General features: G+C 41.0%; 1 protein-coding gene across 10 annotated transcripts in view; it reads right to left on the bottom strand.

Moving 5' to 3' along the window:
* PITPNM3 (PITPNM family member 3) overlaps positions 1 to 16,751 on the bottom strand; it is a 357,499-nt gene that overhangs the window by 42,008 nt on the left and 298,740 nt on the right. For all 10 annotated transcript variants that reach the window (XM_039507588.1, XM_039507587.1, XM_039507586.1 and 7 more), the window contains 4 exons: positions 16,448 to 16,637; positions 12,698 to 12,817; positions 3,776 to 3,957; positions 520 to 692 (listed from right to left, as the gene is read on the bottom strand). In XM_039507588.1, coding sequence (XP_039363522.1) covers positions 520 to 692; positions 3,776 to 3,957; positions 12,698 to 12,817; positions 16,448 to 16,637 — 665 coding nt within the window. The remainder of the gene's footprint in view (positions 1 to 519; positions 693 to 3,775; positions 3,958 to 12,697; positions 12,818 to 16,447; positions 16,638 to 16,751) is intronic.

Below are 16,751 nucleotides of genomic sequence, written 5' to 3'. Positions count from 1 at the left end.
ATTTCTCAATACTTCTGGGCCCAATCAGTTTGAGCTCACTTATACCAGGGGCTGAATTTGCTCCCCAGGGAAAGCTAAAATGATGCAAGTTACACTTTAAAGCCGTATTCTGCTTAGCTGCACTGGGGTCATTAAAATTACTCTGAATTTACATTGGTAAATAGTAGAGCAGGGTTTGGACCATTGTGTACAAATACTGTATACCAAAACAGTGCTTAAGATGGCATTTACATAAGGTTGCCAAGCCTCCAGGATTGTCCTGGAGTCTCCAGGAATTAAAGATTAATCTTTAATTAAAAATTATGTCGTGTGATGAAACCTCCAGGAATACATCCAACCAAAATTGGCAACCCTACATTTACAACACTGCTGAATTGGGACCTTTAGCACGCTGGTCCATTACAGGTAGGAATTCATCTGCTGTCTCATCTCTAATTTTGCTTAATGGAACAGTGTGTACCTCTCTTTGCCCATACTGGCCATTAAGCAGACAGTATTCAAACTCTGAAAAGCACTTACCATCCAGTCCAGGCAGAACAGTACTCCTCATGGCCAGTACTAAACCAAGCGGTGAGCCAAACAGGAAGAAATCTGAAACTTCAAATTCAAACCGTCCCAGGTTTACTTCTGAGAGACTGGAGCTGCTCATAGGAGGAAAGTCTGCATCGTTCTTCATAACACTCGCATGGATACTGAACAAGGAAAATGGATTGACTTAATAACAGTAAACCAGGGGTCCCTTTCCATCTTGCTGGGCAAAGGCTCTACTTCAAAGAGGGGCTGCTTAGAAAACTCCAGTCTCGGTCTGTAGGTCCAAATTTTCTGCTTTAATAATGAGACAATCATACAGCAAAGCCACACCCTAACCATACTGGCTTCCCATTCTTTCTGTTACAGTCATCTGGAATATTTTATTTTCTGATGCAGATACACAGGAAATTTGCTACTGTCAAAGACCAGTAATTCCCTGCAGTTAAAATACTTGGCATAGAAGACAGCTGTGTGGGCATTGCATGACTCAAGACTACTCCCCCGCACCCCCAAAAAATAATAATTAAAGCCACATACAGGAATTCAGTGGAAAAGTGTTTGCTGCAAATTGTAATGGACCCAAGTTGTGTAAGAATCTGACTCAAAAATGTCACTGCACGTGAGAGTTTTTGGTGTTACAAGGATCTTCATGTCCATGAGGGTTTCTCTGACTTTTCACCCCCGCTTTGCAGCTGTCTACTTAATAATAAGCAGCAGTCTAGCTTTTCATCTGCATTGTGAAGTGATTTACAAACTTTATATTAACCCTCAAATCACCAACAGTTGAGGTAGGTAAGTATCATTATCCCCTTTTTTAGAGAAAATGGATTCTCCACTGACTAGCATCTTACTTGGCTATTCACGTCTGTGCAAAGCTGGTGTAAAATGTTCCCAAATCAGAATGGTGGTGTGCCAGGCCCAGAGAAGTCAAGAGATGCAGGATATTCTGACTTCCAATGAAGTTCTGGGTGCTTATCAACTTTTGAAAATCAGGCCTCAAATTAGTTACCGTAGACTGCACAGCACATAAGAGGCTCAGCCAGGATTAGAAGTCAGGAGTCCCTGGCTCACAGTCCTGCGCTCAGAGTAAAAGACCAGGCCTTTTTTCCCAACCTGAGAACTTAATGGTACTGTCTTGAGCCCATCAATGTTGTACCTGATCTTCTCATTGAGAAGAGATAAGACACTTTGAACCCAAACCACTAGGGACAGAGTTTAGCACCCCTATAGTGCCCCCGAGTTTACAGTCATGCAGAATAGAATGAATCCAGGAGTCAAACTCATCTTCTGCTTGGGCAGTGCAGAGTTACCACTCCATCCCTACATTGCATTATTGGCCCCATGTTGCGTCATTGCTACACTACAACGTAAGAGAAGCTAGCACAAAGTAGCCAAGACAAACATGTCAAAGTATATAGAACAAGAAAGTTTCCATGCTTAGGAAGTATCCCAGTCATCTCATTATCCAAACTGGGATAACATCTCTAAATTAAAAAAACAACAACAATAGTTAATAATCCTACGGAAGTTTTAAGGAGGACTGTTATATTGTTTTTTGGATTATCTTGTTTTCCCCATGAGTATGAAATACATTTCTGTTAAGAACCCTTCTCTTTACTACACTTCTACCAATACCCACCTCTCCATCCAAGCTAAAATATATCCGGATTCCACTATTTAAATCAACCAGATTAGGCAAAAATTATAGCAAAAAGATCATTCAGAACTACTTGGTCACTTAACATTATTAATGCTAATCAAATGATTCTCTATCTTCACATTTCAAGCTCTGTTATGTTCCCTTTCATATACTCTGAACTAATAAATCTCTAGGCGTGTAGAATGTCGTGGTCTGCTTTTGATGAACAAAGACTGAAGATCTAATGCTTGTCATTAGAACAGGGGCATACACTGTTATTTTTTTATTTTTTTTTAATAAAAAGATGGGCTTTTTTTCTTTTGTGAAAACATAAATAATGTACTGGGGGGGATTTTCTTTAATATATTTATTTTGAAGCTAACATGCAAATATATTCTATAGGTATTAGGAAAAGAAGAGTGCCAATATTTTGATGTTTCAATTTGTAAGCAAGAGAGATCAGATGCCAAAACCTGATAAATTAGTTCAGTTGAGCCAGATTCTATTATAAACGGGTTGAATGGAGAGTTCAGATTAGATAGCCTAGGAGTTTCTTGCTGCTACACAGGGAGCTAAAAGTGGTGGACTAGAATTCTTGACAAATTCTCTGTCACAGACAAATGGAAAAAGACACATTGTTTTGTTGAAGCAGGAAGGTACTTTAAAATGTAAGGACCCGGCATCCAGAAAGGAACAGCAGCACATTGATGTGAAAACCAAATAGAATAATCAAGGAACCCAAAGCAAAGAATGCATTGACTGCAGCCAAAGAGATAGAATAAAATTACCTTGAGCTATTAATGACAAAACAGGCAGGCTGGTGTACACTGCACTGTACCTGAGCTGTCACAGAACTGAAACTTGGGAGCACACAATGGGGCTTTTCTCTCTATCGGCATCACCCCCAACGAAACAAAGGAAGAAAGAACAAACAGAAAGAAAAAATAAAGCACAAAGGATACAGATACTCGAGCAAGCAGTCAAATTAGGTAGGTAAAGACAGAGAGACAGACAGACAAAGGAAATGATGAACCTCTCCTGCTAGGTATATTGTTAAAAGGTTTCTTTTTTAGGATTTAGGGAAGCGAAGTAAGCTTCCTTTAAAGATAACTTTTTATTCATTTAAATTGAAGATTTATGGAGGTTTTCAAAAAAGCCTGAATGGTTTGTAGACAGCTGGGAGCACCAAAAGTCAATTTCTCAATTCTCTGGAGAATCATGCAAAGCTTCTAATGAAAGTTAGATGGGGCTAAATAATAACAATAAAAAAAATTCCAAAAAAATGCCAAGTCTTCATTTGATTTGACTTGTGAGAGGTGCATTATAAAAACTGGGATTTTTTTGCATTCAGTTTCTGCATTCAAAATTTACACCAGTCAACAAAAGCTGAATTAAAAAAATACAGCTGAGTTGGTCCAGAACAATGCCCCACCCTCCAAAAACTAAATATCTACATTTTTCTGGAGTAGCTGCAAAGGCTTAAACTAAGTCTGCAGCAACATTACGTGGGTTATATAAATGATGCCATTACTCTCGCATTGACTGTATTAATACTCCACATTCAATTGCAATCCTATCGCTTTTACTGAATGAAGGACTAGTTACCTAGACAGGAAAGCATGGTGTTGGGATATAGTATCACAGTCATAAGTGGATGAGTCGCTCTGTTTCCTTGGCAACGGTTGCCTTGGCTCCTCATCCTCCATGATTCCCGAAATGTCAATATTACTTTTGCTTAGGCGTTTGCTGCCACCCAGACTGGAATCCTCTGCTAAGAGGGGATTATCCTTCAAAGAATGAACAAAGCAAAAGGGAGATTAAAAAAGCGACCAAAATAAAACACAGCTAATATGAAGCGGTTCTATTTGTATAGTTGTCTTGTATTATCCAACAGAGGGTAGAATTGTTAGCTGTGATCTCTACCAAGGTAAGAATAAGGAGGCTGAGAAAAGGCCGGATGTCTGTCTTCGCTGTGTGTCATGCAAACTGGGGGAGAAGGGCAGCTAATGGGAGGGTCACTTGTATGACAACTTTAACCCTGGTAACCCCCTCCTGGGCTTGGGACCCCGATCAAAAGTCCAGATCCCATCGACCTCAGTGGTCCTTTGAGTGCCCTTTAAATAACAGACAGACATAAGCGGCCTTGATCCAAATGTACAGAATACATTGAAATATGTTAATGGAATAGCCCTCCGTGGCCCATGGATGTGAGGCCTGATTTTCAAAGATACTGATCACTTGCCACTCACAGTGAGGCCAGCGGTGTCTATATATTGCAGAGACCACTTTAAATAGGATTGAACATTAATCAGTTTGTTCATTTTACCAGCTCCTTTTAATAACCATCTTTCCCCTGAAACCCTGCTCTGACCCTGCATAAGTTTCAGCGGGCAATATATTGCACTGCACACAAGCAAAGCCCGGCTTGTCAAAGCAAATTCCAATGGGCTGAATCCTGCAGTGAATACATAAGATCTGCCTACTTAAGGCCTCCAAGGATTTGGTCATATGCAATTATTGTGTCTGAATCAAATTTACGCTTTTTTAAACTTGATTTCAACAAATAAGAACAGGTAAAAATACCTAACATCTATTTTAACAGAATTATAAGCATGTGAAAATTGGTACTGTGCATGGAAAAAACCTTCTGACACAAAGAACCTCTTGTAATTGTGTAATTATCAGTTTTCACCCATATCCTATTAGCTCATATTATGCAGTATTACCATTCATGGGCTCATAAAATATAACCAACATCATCATCTTAATGACTTTTGCACCATCATATTCATAGAAACAATTAGTCCTGCAGTACAACAACTGAAAATCACTAATAATCAGAAATAACACACAGTTAGAATTCTTGGAAAGTTTTCCTGTTAGCTGCATCAAACTTGCAGCAAAATTCAGATAGTGCCAAGTCCACTGTTAAAGTTCCTCAGTACCCAGGACACTTCTGGCTTAAAACTGTAGCTATCTGTAATGCCATAGCTAACCCCATCCCTTAGTTCCTGTGTAGAGGAGCTGCGATGTGCTGGGTTTCAAACAAAAGGATTTCAAAGGATCACTCTTCACATAGGAATCTGGGGCCCTGAATGCTGATCAGAACAAAGAGCTGCCTGTTGCAGCTATGAGTGGGCTCTGTGTCATGCGATAGGCAGAAGTAAAGTTAAAATAAAAAGTTATTTGCTTAACATGAGCTTTTTGTGTGTTAATGTGGAGAACAATAGTCTCCACTCAATTCTTATTATGCAATTCATCATATTTTTAAATTTGCCTTTGAATCTCTTATCTGCACAGCAAATCAACATACAATCTTACAGTGAAACTCTCGGTACCATAAGAATTATTAACAATCTTAACAGAAAAACAGTGAACTTCTCAAAGTCAAAATGCCTTTTGCCACAATGCTTCCTGAATGGATTTCTTTTACAGGTCCCTTTTGCAGCACTTGTTAACAAAGCAGCAATTCTGAACAGCAAAGGAATTATTGCTGCAATCTTTGCTTAAAATTCATAATTTTGATGAATTTTCCTTCCTATAAATTCATTTTAAAGAATATTTATGGCTAACACACACAAAATGTGTTGAGGACAGCACACGTGTGTGCGTACACACACACACACACACACACACACACACACACCAAAATCATTTAGCGCCTTAGACATACCTCCTGTAATTCATTAACTTCAACAGGTTTTGGATAAAGCACTTAAACATCTAATTGGATAATAAGCTTTTTTATAATTCTCATTGTCACATCATCTAAGCACTGTGAAGATAGTTCCCGAGAATATCATCAGGTTGCCAACTGTCACAATTTTATCATGAGCCTTGTAATATTTTGTGTTAAAGTCCAAGACTCTGGAGTCATGTGAATACACAAAAATCTTAAGATTTTGTTTAAAAAATAAGTTTCTAGTCCTCCTGGGTGCAGAGATGCTTGCAAATGTGCAGCCTAAAATCTCCAAAATAGCCAAATTAATTAAAATAAAAAGCCAGAAGGCCAATCAATCCAATTTTTTTAAATCTCATTTTTATGCCAATATCAGGTTTTTCTTAGGGGCTAGACTCAATTTTTGAATACTTGGAGTTGGCAAAACCCCAATACAAACACACCTATTTCTATTTAATCCCACATACACCTCTACCCCGATATAACGCTGTCCTCGGGAGCCAAAAAAATCAGACCGTGTTATAGGTGAAACCGCGTTAAAGTGAACGTTCTTTGATCCACCGGAGTGCGCAGCCCTGCCCCCCGCCAGAGCACTGCTTTACCACGTTAGAGCCGAATTTGTGTTATATCAGGTTGCGTTATATTGGGGTAGAGGTGTATATTTTGCTGGCCTGGTTCTCAGCAATATTTAGACGCTACCTTGTGCTACCACTGAACTAGCTCAACAGAATGTTCAGTAAAAGAATGACCAGTGGCACTGGAAGTTACAGGTCTCTTCAGTCTGTTGGAAATTGGCAGCAGTTCACAGTTGCCCACTGAGCATCATTAAAACCTGTGTCTAGGTTTCTTCCGCTGGGTCACAAGGCAATCACTGTGCGATTACTATTTGCACAGTTTGATGATCTTAGACCAATACTGAGTGGAAAAACATCCGAACTCCTGCTGCAGGGCTGCCACCACCATGGTTAAGTTGGCATTTCCATTGTGTGTGTTTATTTACTGGATAAGATGTTGCTGTTTGAGCTGGATCCTGTTCAGATGTGGTAGCTCTTATATTCAGTGACAAAAACTAATCTAAGTTAACAGGATACATCCCTTCCCCCCCGCTCCCCCACAGAGTAGGAGGAAACCCCAGTATCACCTAGTTTTTAGATTACATTTTATGTAGCTGCCAAAGCACATGCATTTCAGATGAGGTTTTGAGGAGGGAAGGGGGTGTATAGAAGGAATGAACAAGTCTGGATGGAGAAGGGATTAACTATTTCATAACTTTCTTCTTTCTCTATTTTCCACAGGCCAGTGAAGTAAGTGGGACTTTTTACTAGTGACCTCATTGAGGGCAGAATCCCACCCCCTGTCCCTACACAACTCTCCCCTGCCCCTGCTTTCTGGTCCCCTTAGGGTCCCCTCCCAGGGACATAATGGTGTAATGTTGAAATGTTTTCAAAATCATTGTTTATGGTTTACTGCAGGAGAGGCAGCTGCTGAGATCAAGGCTCCATTGTGCTGGGTGCTGTACTAACACAGTGACAGGAATCCTTCTGCAAAGCCTTTACAATCTAAATAGATGAGACAAACAAAGGGTGGGAGAGAGGAAGTGCTACTATCCCTGTTTTCCAGATGCTGGCCTGAGGCTCAGAGAGATTAAGAGACTTGCCCAATGAATGTCACACAGAATGTCGGTGGCAGAACTGGGAATTTGCATCTACATTTCTTGAACCACAAAGAGAAAGTAATTCCGAGTTAAAGGGTTCATAGCACTGAAGTCAAAACCTCTCTGATAAGGCAGTGCAGCCAAAATGGACCCACAAATCTGAGACCGTTGTATGCCACAAGGAAAATGCTTCTCAGCAAGCGTGTGGATAGGCCTATTACTGTTTCAAACCTGTATGTGAATCATTCCAGATCCACAACCCCGCAGTGAACTCCTGTTTATCCCCAGAACATAAAAAGCTTCCTTGTAAACTTGCCCATACTCTCAAGAAAAGAGACTGGAGGGACCACTACGAGGGCAGCTTTGTTAATATGTGCATTTCAATAGCTGGTCCTTCTGCTGAGATAGGGAAGCCAGGGAACCCAGTAATACCCATTAGAAGGTTGGCTTTCATCATGTGGACAACCTGCCCAATGGGATTTGAACTGGTGCCAAATTCAGTTCATGTATGTTACTAAACAGCCTTTAGACTGGAAAGGCTTTTTGGTACTACTGACCCAAGCTAGATATTAGCTGTAACCTACAGGTTCTGTTACTCAGAAATGGATCCCCTTCAGCCATCCAGTAATTTGCAATTGTAATTCTGTTCTGTATCACTTTTGCCACAATATCTCCATCCATTTGTCAAGAAGGGCAGAAGCATGTAACACCACCAGTATTTAGAGACTCTATATTGTGCCAAAATGCCTAAACACACTGAGGCTAAGGCAAAGATGACTTGTTACATTTAACCTCATTCTAACACATGGGTGGGGTTTTTTTTAAAAATTTAAAACAACATAACTTCACGTCTCCAAAGATTAGCTGAAAAGCTTTGCTGGAGTTCAAATCTCATTAGTTTAACTACTTGGGTCAGATTCATGGCCATTCATCTCTCATACACTGCATGGGAACATTGTGCCAAATTGCTACATTTATTTTAACTGTACTTGGAAACTATTCTGCGAAACAAATTAAACTATTGTTGCGGGGAGGGGGCGAATCACCAAACATACTCTGTTAGGAGAAAGCTGAGATGATTGCTGAAGAGACTATTTAGTTATTTCAACTTAATTAATAACTAAAACACCACTCTCCAAAGCTCTAAGCGCCCTAACATGCCGGTAATACAATTAAATCCCAACAGCATTAAAAGAATCAATTCAACAGAAGCTCAACCAGCCACCTACAAAAACCCCTTTATTGCTACTGGAAGCAAACCCTGAGCCACCTCCTAAAACCCTGTCAAATCAACATCTTTCAATAAGATCTTGAATGCTTCAGAATGCTATTTTAACAGCATCAGCAAGAGAGAACAGAATTATCTTCTAAGAGACAGTGTGTTCTCGTAGGGGAGGGTCCTGGCATGGGACTCTGGATAACTGAGCTGTATTCCCAGTTCTGCATCACTTTCCCGCTCTGTGCCTCAGTTTCTCCAACTGTAAAATGGGGATAATGATACAGACCTCCTTTGTAAAGCACTTTGGTATTTCCAGATGTACACTGCTGTGTAAGAGCTAGGTATTATTACTATTATTAATCTGGTCAAAGCAGAATATACTTATTTCCCTATACTCCCTTAGAATGTATAGTGAACTCCTCAAATACTTGTCTGGTAAGGCTTATACATGATAGGCAATGGGAACATGTATTTTTCTCTGTGTATGATGAGAACTCGTATTGTAATTCTCCACTGGTTATTCTGGGCATATTGGAACCCAAATACAGCAGAGAAATTACAGTGGCACATTCCAATGCTACTGCAGGTGAATTTTGATTGGTATTTCTATTATAATTCCCTATTTACATTGCCATAATATATAAACATACACTCCTGTAGTGCAAGTTTCTAATGCTCAAGGCTGTGTGCTACTCAGAGAACATAATGGTCTCTGCAGTACCCTTTCTCTAACTTATTGTTATAAGACACTTCGGAATAACTAGAGTATGAAGGGAGCTATATAAACCTCATTTTAGTCTATTTTCAGGGTTCATAATCAGGTCATAAAATTCTTCCTTGGTTACGATTCAAAGTATAGGATTCCCATCCTCATACCCAATTCATTTCATTTCACAAATACCCTTGGGATTGGCAAAACAAAAATCTACCCCCCCACCCCCACCCTAAACCCCTCCTTAAAGATCCATTTCTACTGAAACACCAGTAAATTGCTAGGCAGGGGCAGCTGAGGGTAGCTGATAGTTATTCAAAGGAAGAATATCTGGAATTCATATTTCATCTTCTCTACCTGACTGTCTGATTAGACTGTAAGCTCTTGGGGCAAGGACGGTGCCCTGCTTTGTGTTTGGAAGGCACCTAACACATTGTGAGGACTGCCACAGTACAAATAACCCAGGAAACTGACTTCTTCTATTTATCCCAAGAAGAGGTAAAAACACAGGCATTATCATCAATAATCTTTTATATAAAGGTAACACCCAATGGTCTTAGTGGGAGGGGAGCTGAGTGTAATACAAACAGACAAGAGAAACCCCCTCCCCTGGAGATCTTACAAAAACAAAAATCATCTCCTCTCCACCAGAATCCGCCTATTTGATCCTTGGCCTCTCTTCTGAGATGCACTCTGAGCTAGGCCTCCCAACAAGGGTACCAGTTGGTCTGGATGTTAATGGCTGCTTTTATGATATAGATTTAGGGCCACTAAATTCATAGTCTGCCTAGGCCAAATGAACAAACATCAGTGCCAACTTTTGGTCACAAGCAACAGAGATATCATTTACAACTATCTCCTCCTTACATGCCCCAGTCCTGAGAGGCATGAAGTACCTGGCAACAGCTTCTGAGCATCTTTCGGGACCAGGTGCTAAATCCAACTGAATAAGCTCGAAAGGTTCCTTACGACTGCGTTCAGTTGATCTTGCACAAGTCTGCTTTGCAGGTGAAATATAATAAAAATAAATGCTGCACAGATAAAGTAGCATCCTTTCCTCTCACATAAGGACCAGCACTGCTCAGATTGCCAAAATTCAGACAAACGCCATGTCCCTCTGCCTGTAGCCTGACTGTTTTGCTCAACTGTACTCTGCAGACAGCAAAGTCGCTTTGAACTTCCACTCCAGGAAACAATTTGGATCCTATTTAGGCGCTCTCAATCTGTCTGTGTAAGAGAAGGGAAAAGTTCAAAGCAGCCCAAGCCACCCATAAAGCCGGATAGATGTATAGACCAGGCACAAGCTCTAATTGATGATGATGATATACCAAGAATGAAACTGCCTTTGACTTCAGTAGGGCCAGGATTTCACCCTAAGCGTTTTGGTTTGTTTGTTTGTTTAATATTTCCTGCCCCTTGGGGAAATAGATGAATAGGTGTGGTGAGAGAGGATGAAAGGGAAAAAAAGAAAAGTGTGGGAAGAGGGAGAGGAAAGTGGGGATCATGACAAGAAGTAAATACAGAGAAGAGAAAGGGGATATAAAGGAGGAGAGGAGGAAGTGGGAGGATAAAGTGAAGGGAATGTCGAGAGTCAAGCTACATGGACAAGCCGAAAGGGTGACTGTTATGCTGAAAATATTTCCATTTTAAAAAAAGAGTATCAATAATTTGCACTTCCAAGATCCAGTCCTGCAGTAGGATTCATGATGGCCCCTGCGGAATCCCACTGAAGCTCTTGGGCATCCAATTGCAGGACAGGGACCTACGATTTGCGTTTCTCAGCAATGACATGACAATGTGCACTGCTAGAACGGCTAGCTGCTGAGAAATGTCAGCAATGTAACTATGGGGTAATTTGTTTTAGGAAGATTTCCTTTCCCACAAGTATTAAGAGGATGTCTTTTTTTCTTCATAAAAATACCATTTAGCTTTTATATTGCACTTTTCATCCATAGGTCTCGAAGCGCTGAACAAAAGAAATCAGTCTTGTTATCCACATTGTAGAGATAGGGAAACGGAAGAACCAAAAGATGAAGGATCTGGCCCAGAATCTCATAACAGACCCATAGCAGAGCCAGGAATAAAACCCACATCTCTTGAACCCTAACTAGTCCACTCCCCTGTCAACTGGTCATGTCTACACTGCATTGTAAATCAGGGTCTGAGAGACCTGGGCTTGAGGACTCAGTGTTTTCAAGCCTGCGCTTGAGTGTCCACACTGCATTGTAAACCTGGGTTTACAATTGCTGGATCTGGGTCTCACAGCCTTGCTAGTACGTCCATACTGCACTATGCAGACCTTCTGACTTGGGTCTGGGACTTGAGCGGTGTCCACACGGCAAAATAACAGGGCTTGGATCCAAGTCGCAGTGTGACTTGGGTCCTGACCAATCCCACCAGCAGGGTCCTAGCATCCAGAGCCTGAGTGCTTGCTGACCCGAATCAGAGTGATTTGCATGTGGACGGAAGGGGGAGCTTGGGCTTAAACCTGAGTGAGAACCCAGGCTTAGTGTGCAGTGAAGACATACCCACTGCCTCTGAAGGCCCCAGAAACTTTGTTCAGACTACATAAAATTAGTTAAATTTATCTTTGATTTTTTTTCTTAAATGGAACATCAATAATGCAACATAAACATTAACGTAATAGTAATAAAAAAACCTAATTCTGCTTTTTTCTATCACAAACTACTTTCTAAAGCAGATTTACATCTAAAAAATTATCTGAATTTAGAGCTTCTCATTAGAACAGGATTCATTTAGAGACTCCAGAGCGTGCTTAGTGCTCCGTTCACATGACCCTCAGCTGACTGGCATTCCCCAGTGTAACCAAGGCGCGCTTTCAATGAGCCATTAAAATACACTCCCGAGTGTGTCTTAATGCAACATTAGCCTCTAGCAGCAGCATTAAGAATTCCAGACACTATGGTGAAAAATAAAAAAACAGCAGATTTTAGCAATAGACAGGAGCTGGCTGAGATTATTGGGAGAGGGTACCGTAAAAATCACAATTAGGGATACACTGAAAGGCACTCCATGACCCCTCCCCATGGATTTGCCAATAAAGCATTTGTTAACGACTTTCAAGTATTCTAAACCTGAAGTTGGAAAGTTTTTCGATACATCAATGACTTTTTACTTGAAAATAACAGCTGAAATATTCAGCACTACTGAAATCTACCAACCCTTTGTATTTGTTTTTGCAGAAAGCTGCTTCATAGTGCCAGTTGGCTTCCATCCAGGGAATGAACCCATGGGAGTTTTACCTGCATGCTGCCGAGGCTCCCTCTCCTGCTACTGTTCTGACTCTCACCCGCAGTGCCAGCACTGTAGCAGATGGCATCAAACCCCAAAATTCCTCCAACGCAGTCACCGATGAGGCACACCTGCAGGAATAGGAGATTTCGTGTGAGTCAGACATAGTGATATTTATCAGCCAGAGTCATTGACTCAAAACAGGAGGCAAGGGGGGTGGCATCATGGAGCCTGATTACAGCTCCCTGGTCCTGGGGACTAGTCTGCAGCAGCCGAGGGTTGCAAAGTTTCTGGTGGATCCCATTACAGTGCGGGATAGATATAGCCACTTTGCCGCCACTCCTCTCCCCATCAACATGCACCCTATGCTTCCATCAGCTTTACACCAGAAGGGAATTCCCCAGCACTAGCCGGAATCCCTGCTGGCTCCTTAAAGAAAAAAAAAATTAAAAAAAGCCAGAATCCAGCACAAAGGGTCTGGATCCCTAAAGAACCTGGCTGATCATGCTTCAATCCATTTAATGCACTCTGCAGACACAGGTTGGGTTGTTCATTTCTTCCAAGATATCAAGACAGCTCTCAACTGGATTTCTAGCAAAAATTTGTAAGCAGAAATACACTCTCATTCACTGGTCAAAGCAAGTGACCCGAACTGTGAAATGAGTTGCCAATGGACAGATTTCACACAAGTATATAATTTCTTATGGTTCAGACTATAGCACTAGGATGAGATTGTAACGTTTAGGGAAACTGAATTCACTAGCGTGGTGGCAGAGATTTGTAAATTTTCCTATCTCTCTATAATCCCACACTCTTATTTAACAGAGTTAAGGTGGTTCAAGTGTATTTCCCCACAAAATTGAAACATAAGCAATAGTTACACCCAACACAATACCCACCCCAAGGCATTAATTTCCCCACTATGATCATGACTAGAGTTGGTCAGGGATTTTTCAACAAAACTTATTTCTGGTAAAAAAAATGCATCAAAACCAACACTGTATGTGTGAACATATGAGTTTGGACTTAACTTTCATCAGGAAGGTTCCTTGGGTCCAGAATGGAATTTCTGGTCAAAATCACAAAGAGACAGAGAGAGGGTGGGCAACCCCCCTCCCGACCCTGAGAATAGTCAATAGCCCAGTGGTAATGGATGCAGGAGACTCAGAATCTGTCTACACTGGCAGAGTTACAGCGCCAGCAGGTACAACGCTGCTCAGAGAGTGCTGAAGGGAAACCGCTGTTGTGTGTTCACACTGTCAGCTGCCTGCACAATAGCGTGTTCACACTTGCGGCACTTGCAGCAGTATGTGGAGGCCTCAGATTCAAGTCACTGCTCTGAACCAAGCAACACAGGGTTCTCCCACATCCCAGGTGAGTTTTTAATTTAATAATAGTATCCCCTCTGATGCACACCACAAAACTGAAAATCCACCTAGCTACACAGAACCTTAACACTACATTAACAGCATGTTTTGTGAGGGATTAATGGCATCTCATTGCACTTACCATGACAACTCTCATCTTGATGATGACGATCAGTGTTAGAGTAGCACTTAGGGTATGTACATCTACACTTGGAGCTGGAGGTGTGATTCCCACCTCAAAGAGACATACCTGCATTAGCTCGATGAGAGCTCGTGTGCTAAAAATAGAATGTCACTATAGTGGCATGAGTGGCAGGTGGAGCTAGCCACCCTGAGTACATGGCTATGGTCTCAGATGGGTGCATGGTCTGGATAGCTAGCCCCTCCCACTGTAAGAGTAAGGCAGTCCTTTGCCCCAAAGAGTTTGTAAAGTAAGTAATCAAGAGAGGCAAGGGTGAGAGGGGAAACTGAGGCACAGACGCATTAAGTGGCTTGCCCAGGTCACACAGCAGGTCAGTGGCATAGCTGGGAATAGAACTGAAGGCCCAACCCCCAGTCCAGTTTCACTGAATTATACTGTACATATTTTATAACTAGAGACCTATATATTTAGAGGTGAATTTGATGTTTTTATCCAGTTGCCAAAATGGACTATGAACAATACAACATTTTCATTCTAATGATATCAGCACTTCTCCTGTGCGGTGGAAACATGCAAAATATACTGAGATCGTTTACACACTCCCAGGTGAATTATCAATAGATGTTTTTTTTTAAAAAGCCTTTTTTGTAGCTTTGGCCTAAAGAAAAATAAACCTCTTAACATTCAATTTCTACTGGAAGAGATCTGTTTTTATAATTATCTCTGTAATTGGTATAATTTTTCTTCTCATAATCTCACCTTTCATAAAGTTCTGTTATAATAGCCAGGGTTTCTTTTTTTTTTTTTTAAGCTCCAAGCAAGAACATTTTTACTACGGATATTAAACTGGCTCCAAACCAAATTTTAGCTTAAAAAACTGATATGCCACAGTATAATCCTATTATTGTTATGAAAAAAATAATTTGTTTGTGTAATAAGACTCATGCTTTCCTCAGAAGATTACACTGTACCCTCAGATTAAAAATCTTTTCTTCTTTCAGAGCCTTTGAAACCTCGCTGTACTTAAAACAACTGTAGCTAACTAGACCTTTAAAGGCCCATCACAAATGTATATAAGTACTTCACACTCAGTAATAAATGAATCCTCAAGTATTAGTATTAGAAGTATTAGTATTAGTAACCCCATTCAGAGACCAGGTTGCTACAGGAAAGTGGTGATCCCAAACCCAATGAACTTCATGCAGATCTTTCAGCTGATTTAACTGGGATTTGTATCCGGCCCAGAGAGATTGAGTGATTTGCCCATGGTCATGCAAAGGAATCTGGCAGAGCCAAAATCTGAACCCAGATCTCCTGAGTCCTCAATCATAAGATCATGCTTCCTCCCCGTGGTTTTACTAACACTGTGACAAGAGACGGGGATACCAGTACTTAAATGTTTGATTCCCTATGGTCTAATCAGAGATGTGCTGAGGTCCCTCAACTCCCATCATCTGCAAAGGGATTATACAAATTTAGGAACTGAACTAGCTAGGAGAGTAGGTACAGCTAGAGCTGAGCAAATTTTTCAGCTGAAACTTTTTCTGGTGAGAATTGCAGATTCAGCCACACCAAAACATTTTATGAATGTGTGTTGGTGTTGCCAAATTGTTCACTTTGGAGTGGTGGGGGAGGGTGCAGGGGGAGGGCGGAGAGAACAAGTCAGAAAAAAAATCAAAACATTCTGTTTTGACATTTGCAACATGAAGTGTTTCAGATTTTGTTCAACCCACAACAAATTTTTTCTTCAGGTTTTCAATTTGCTGACAAATTTCTATATTTTAGTTTTTGGTCTGACCCCAAATATTTATTTTAAACTTTTTTAAATTGCCAATGAACCAAAAATTCTATTATTCTCACATCTTTAGGTCCAGTGCTTTCTATTAACTGCATGAGTTACCAGCTCAAACTGACACTGCTCAGGTTTCAGGAAGCTCCTAGTTCACCCTTCACCCTGAGCATCCTCAGAGGCTTAACAGAGAGACAATGTGGGTGAGGAAATATCTTTTATTGGACCAACGTCTGTTGGTGACAGAGAGCTTTTGAACTAACACAGAGATCTTCTTCAGGTCTGGGAAATGCACACAGAGGCTTAACAGACATTTTGCACTGCCATGCTAACACTGCTTTATCTCATTTGCTGTGTCAGCCCCATACTAGTAACTTGATACACGCAATGCAGTGGCCTAAAATAATGGAACCTCAGCCTTGCACAAAGCACTTTTCTTTGACATATGAGGAAATGGTCCTACCTGTCCATTAAAACCAGTCCCATCTGGAGACTTGAGAAATTCATTGTAAACTTGGTTGGCTCTGCTAATCACCATGGCAACTGCATCCTGGTACTGAGGGGAGGAAATGGCCAGCAAGGGCAAGGCAGCCAGTGGGATGTGGTCTTCACTACTGCTCAGGCAGTTCTCATCATAGCTGTAGGGATTCAGGCTGAAGAAGAAGATACTGTCATCAGGAAAATGCAACAAAAGGAAGTGCACAATATTACAGCCCTAATGTGAGTGTATTAAACTGAAATGATCCTGGGCGATGCAGGTTTGGTAC

The sequence above is a fragment of the Mauremys reevesii genome, linkage group 20 (assembly GCF_016161935.1).
Source record: "Mauremys reevesii isolate NIE-2019 linkage group 20, ASM1616193v1, whole genome shotgun sequence".
NCBI lineage: Eukaryota > Metazoa > Chordata > Testudines > Geoemydidae > Mauremys > Mauremys reevesii.
Note: the sequence above shows the minus strand (reverse complement) of the source record. Positions and strands in the feature narration are given on the sequence as shown.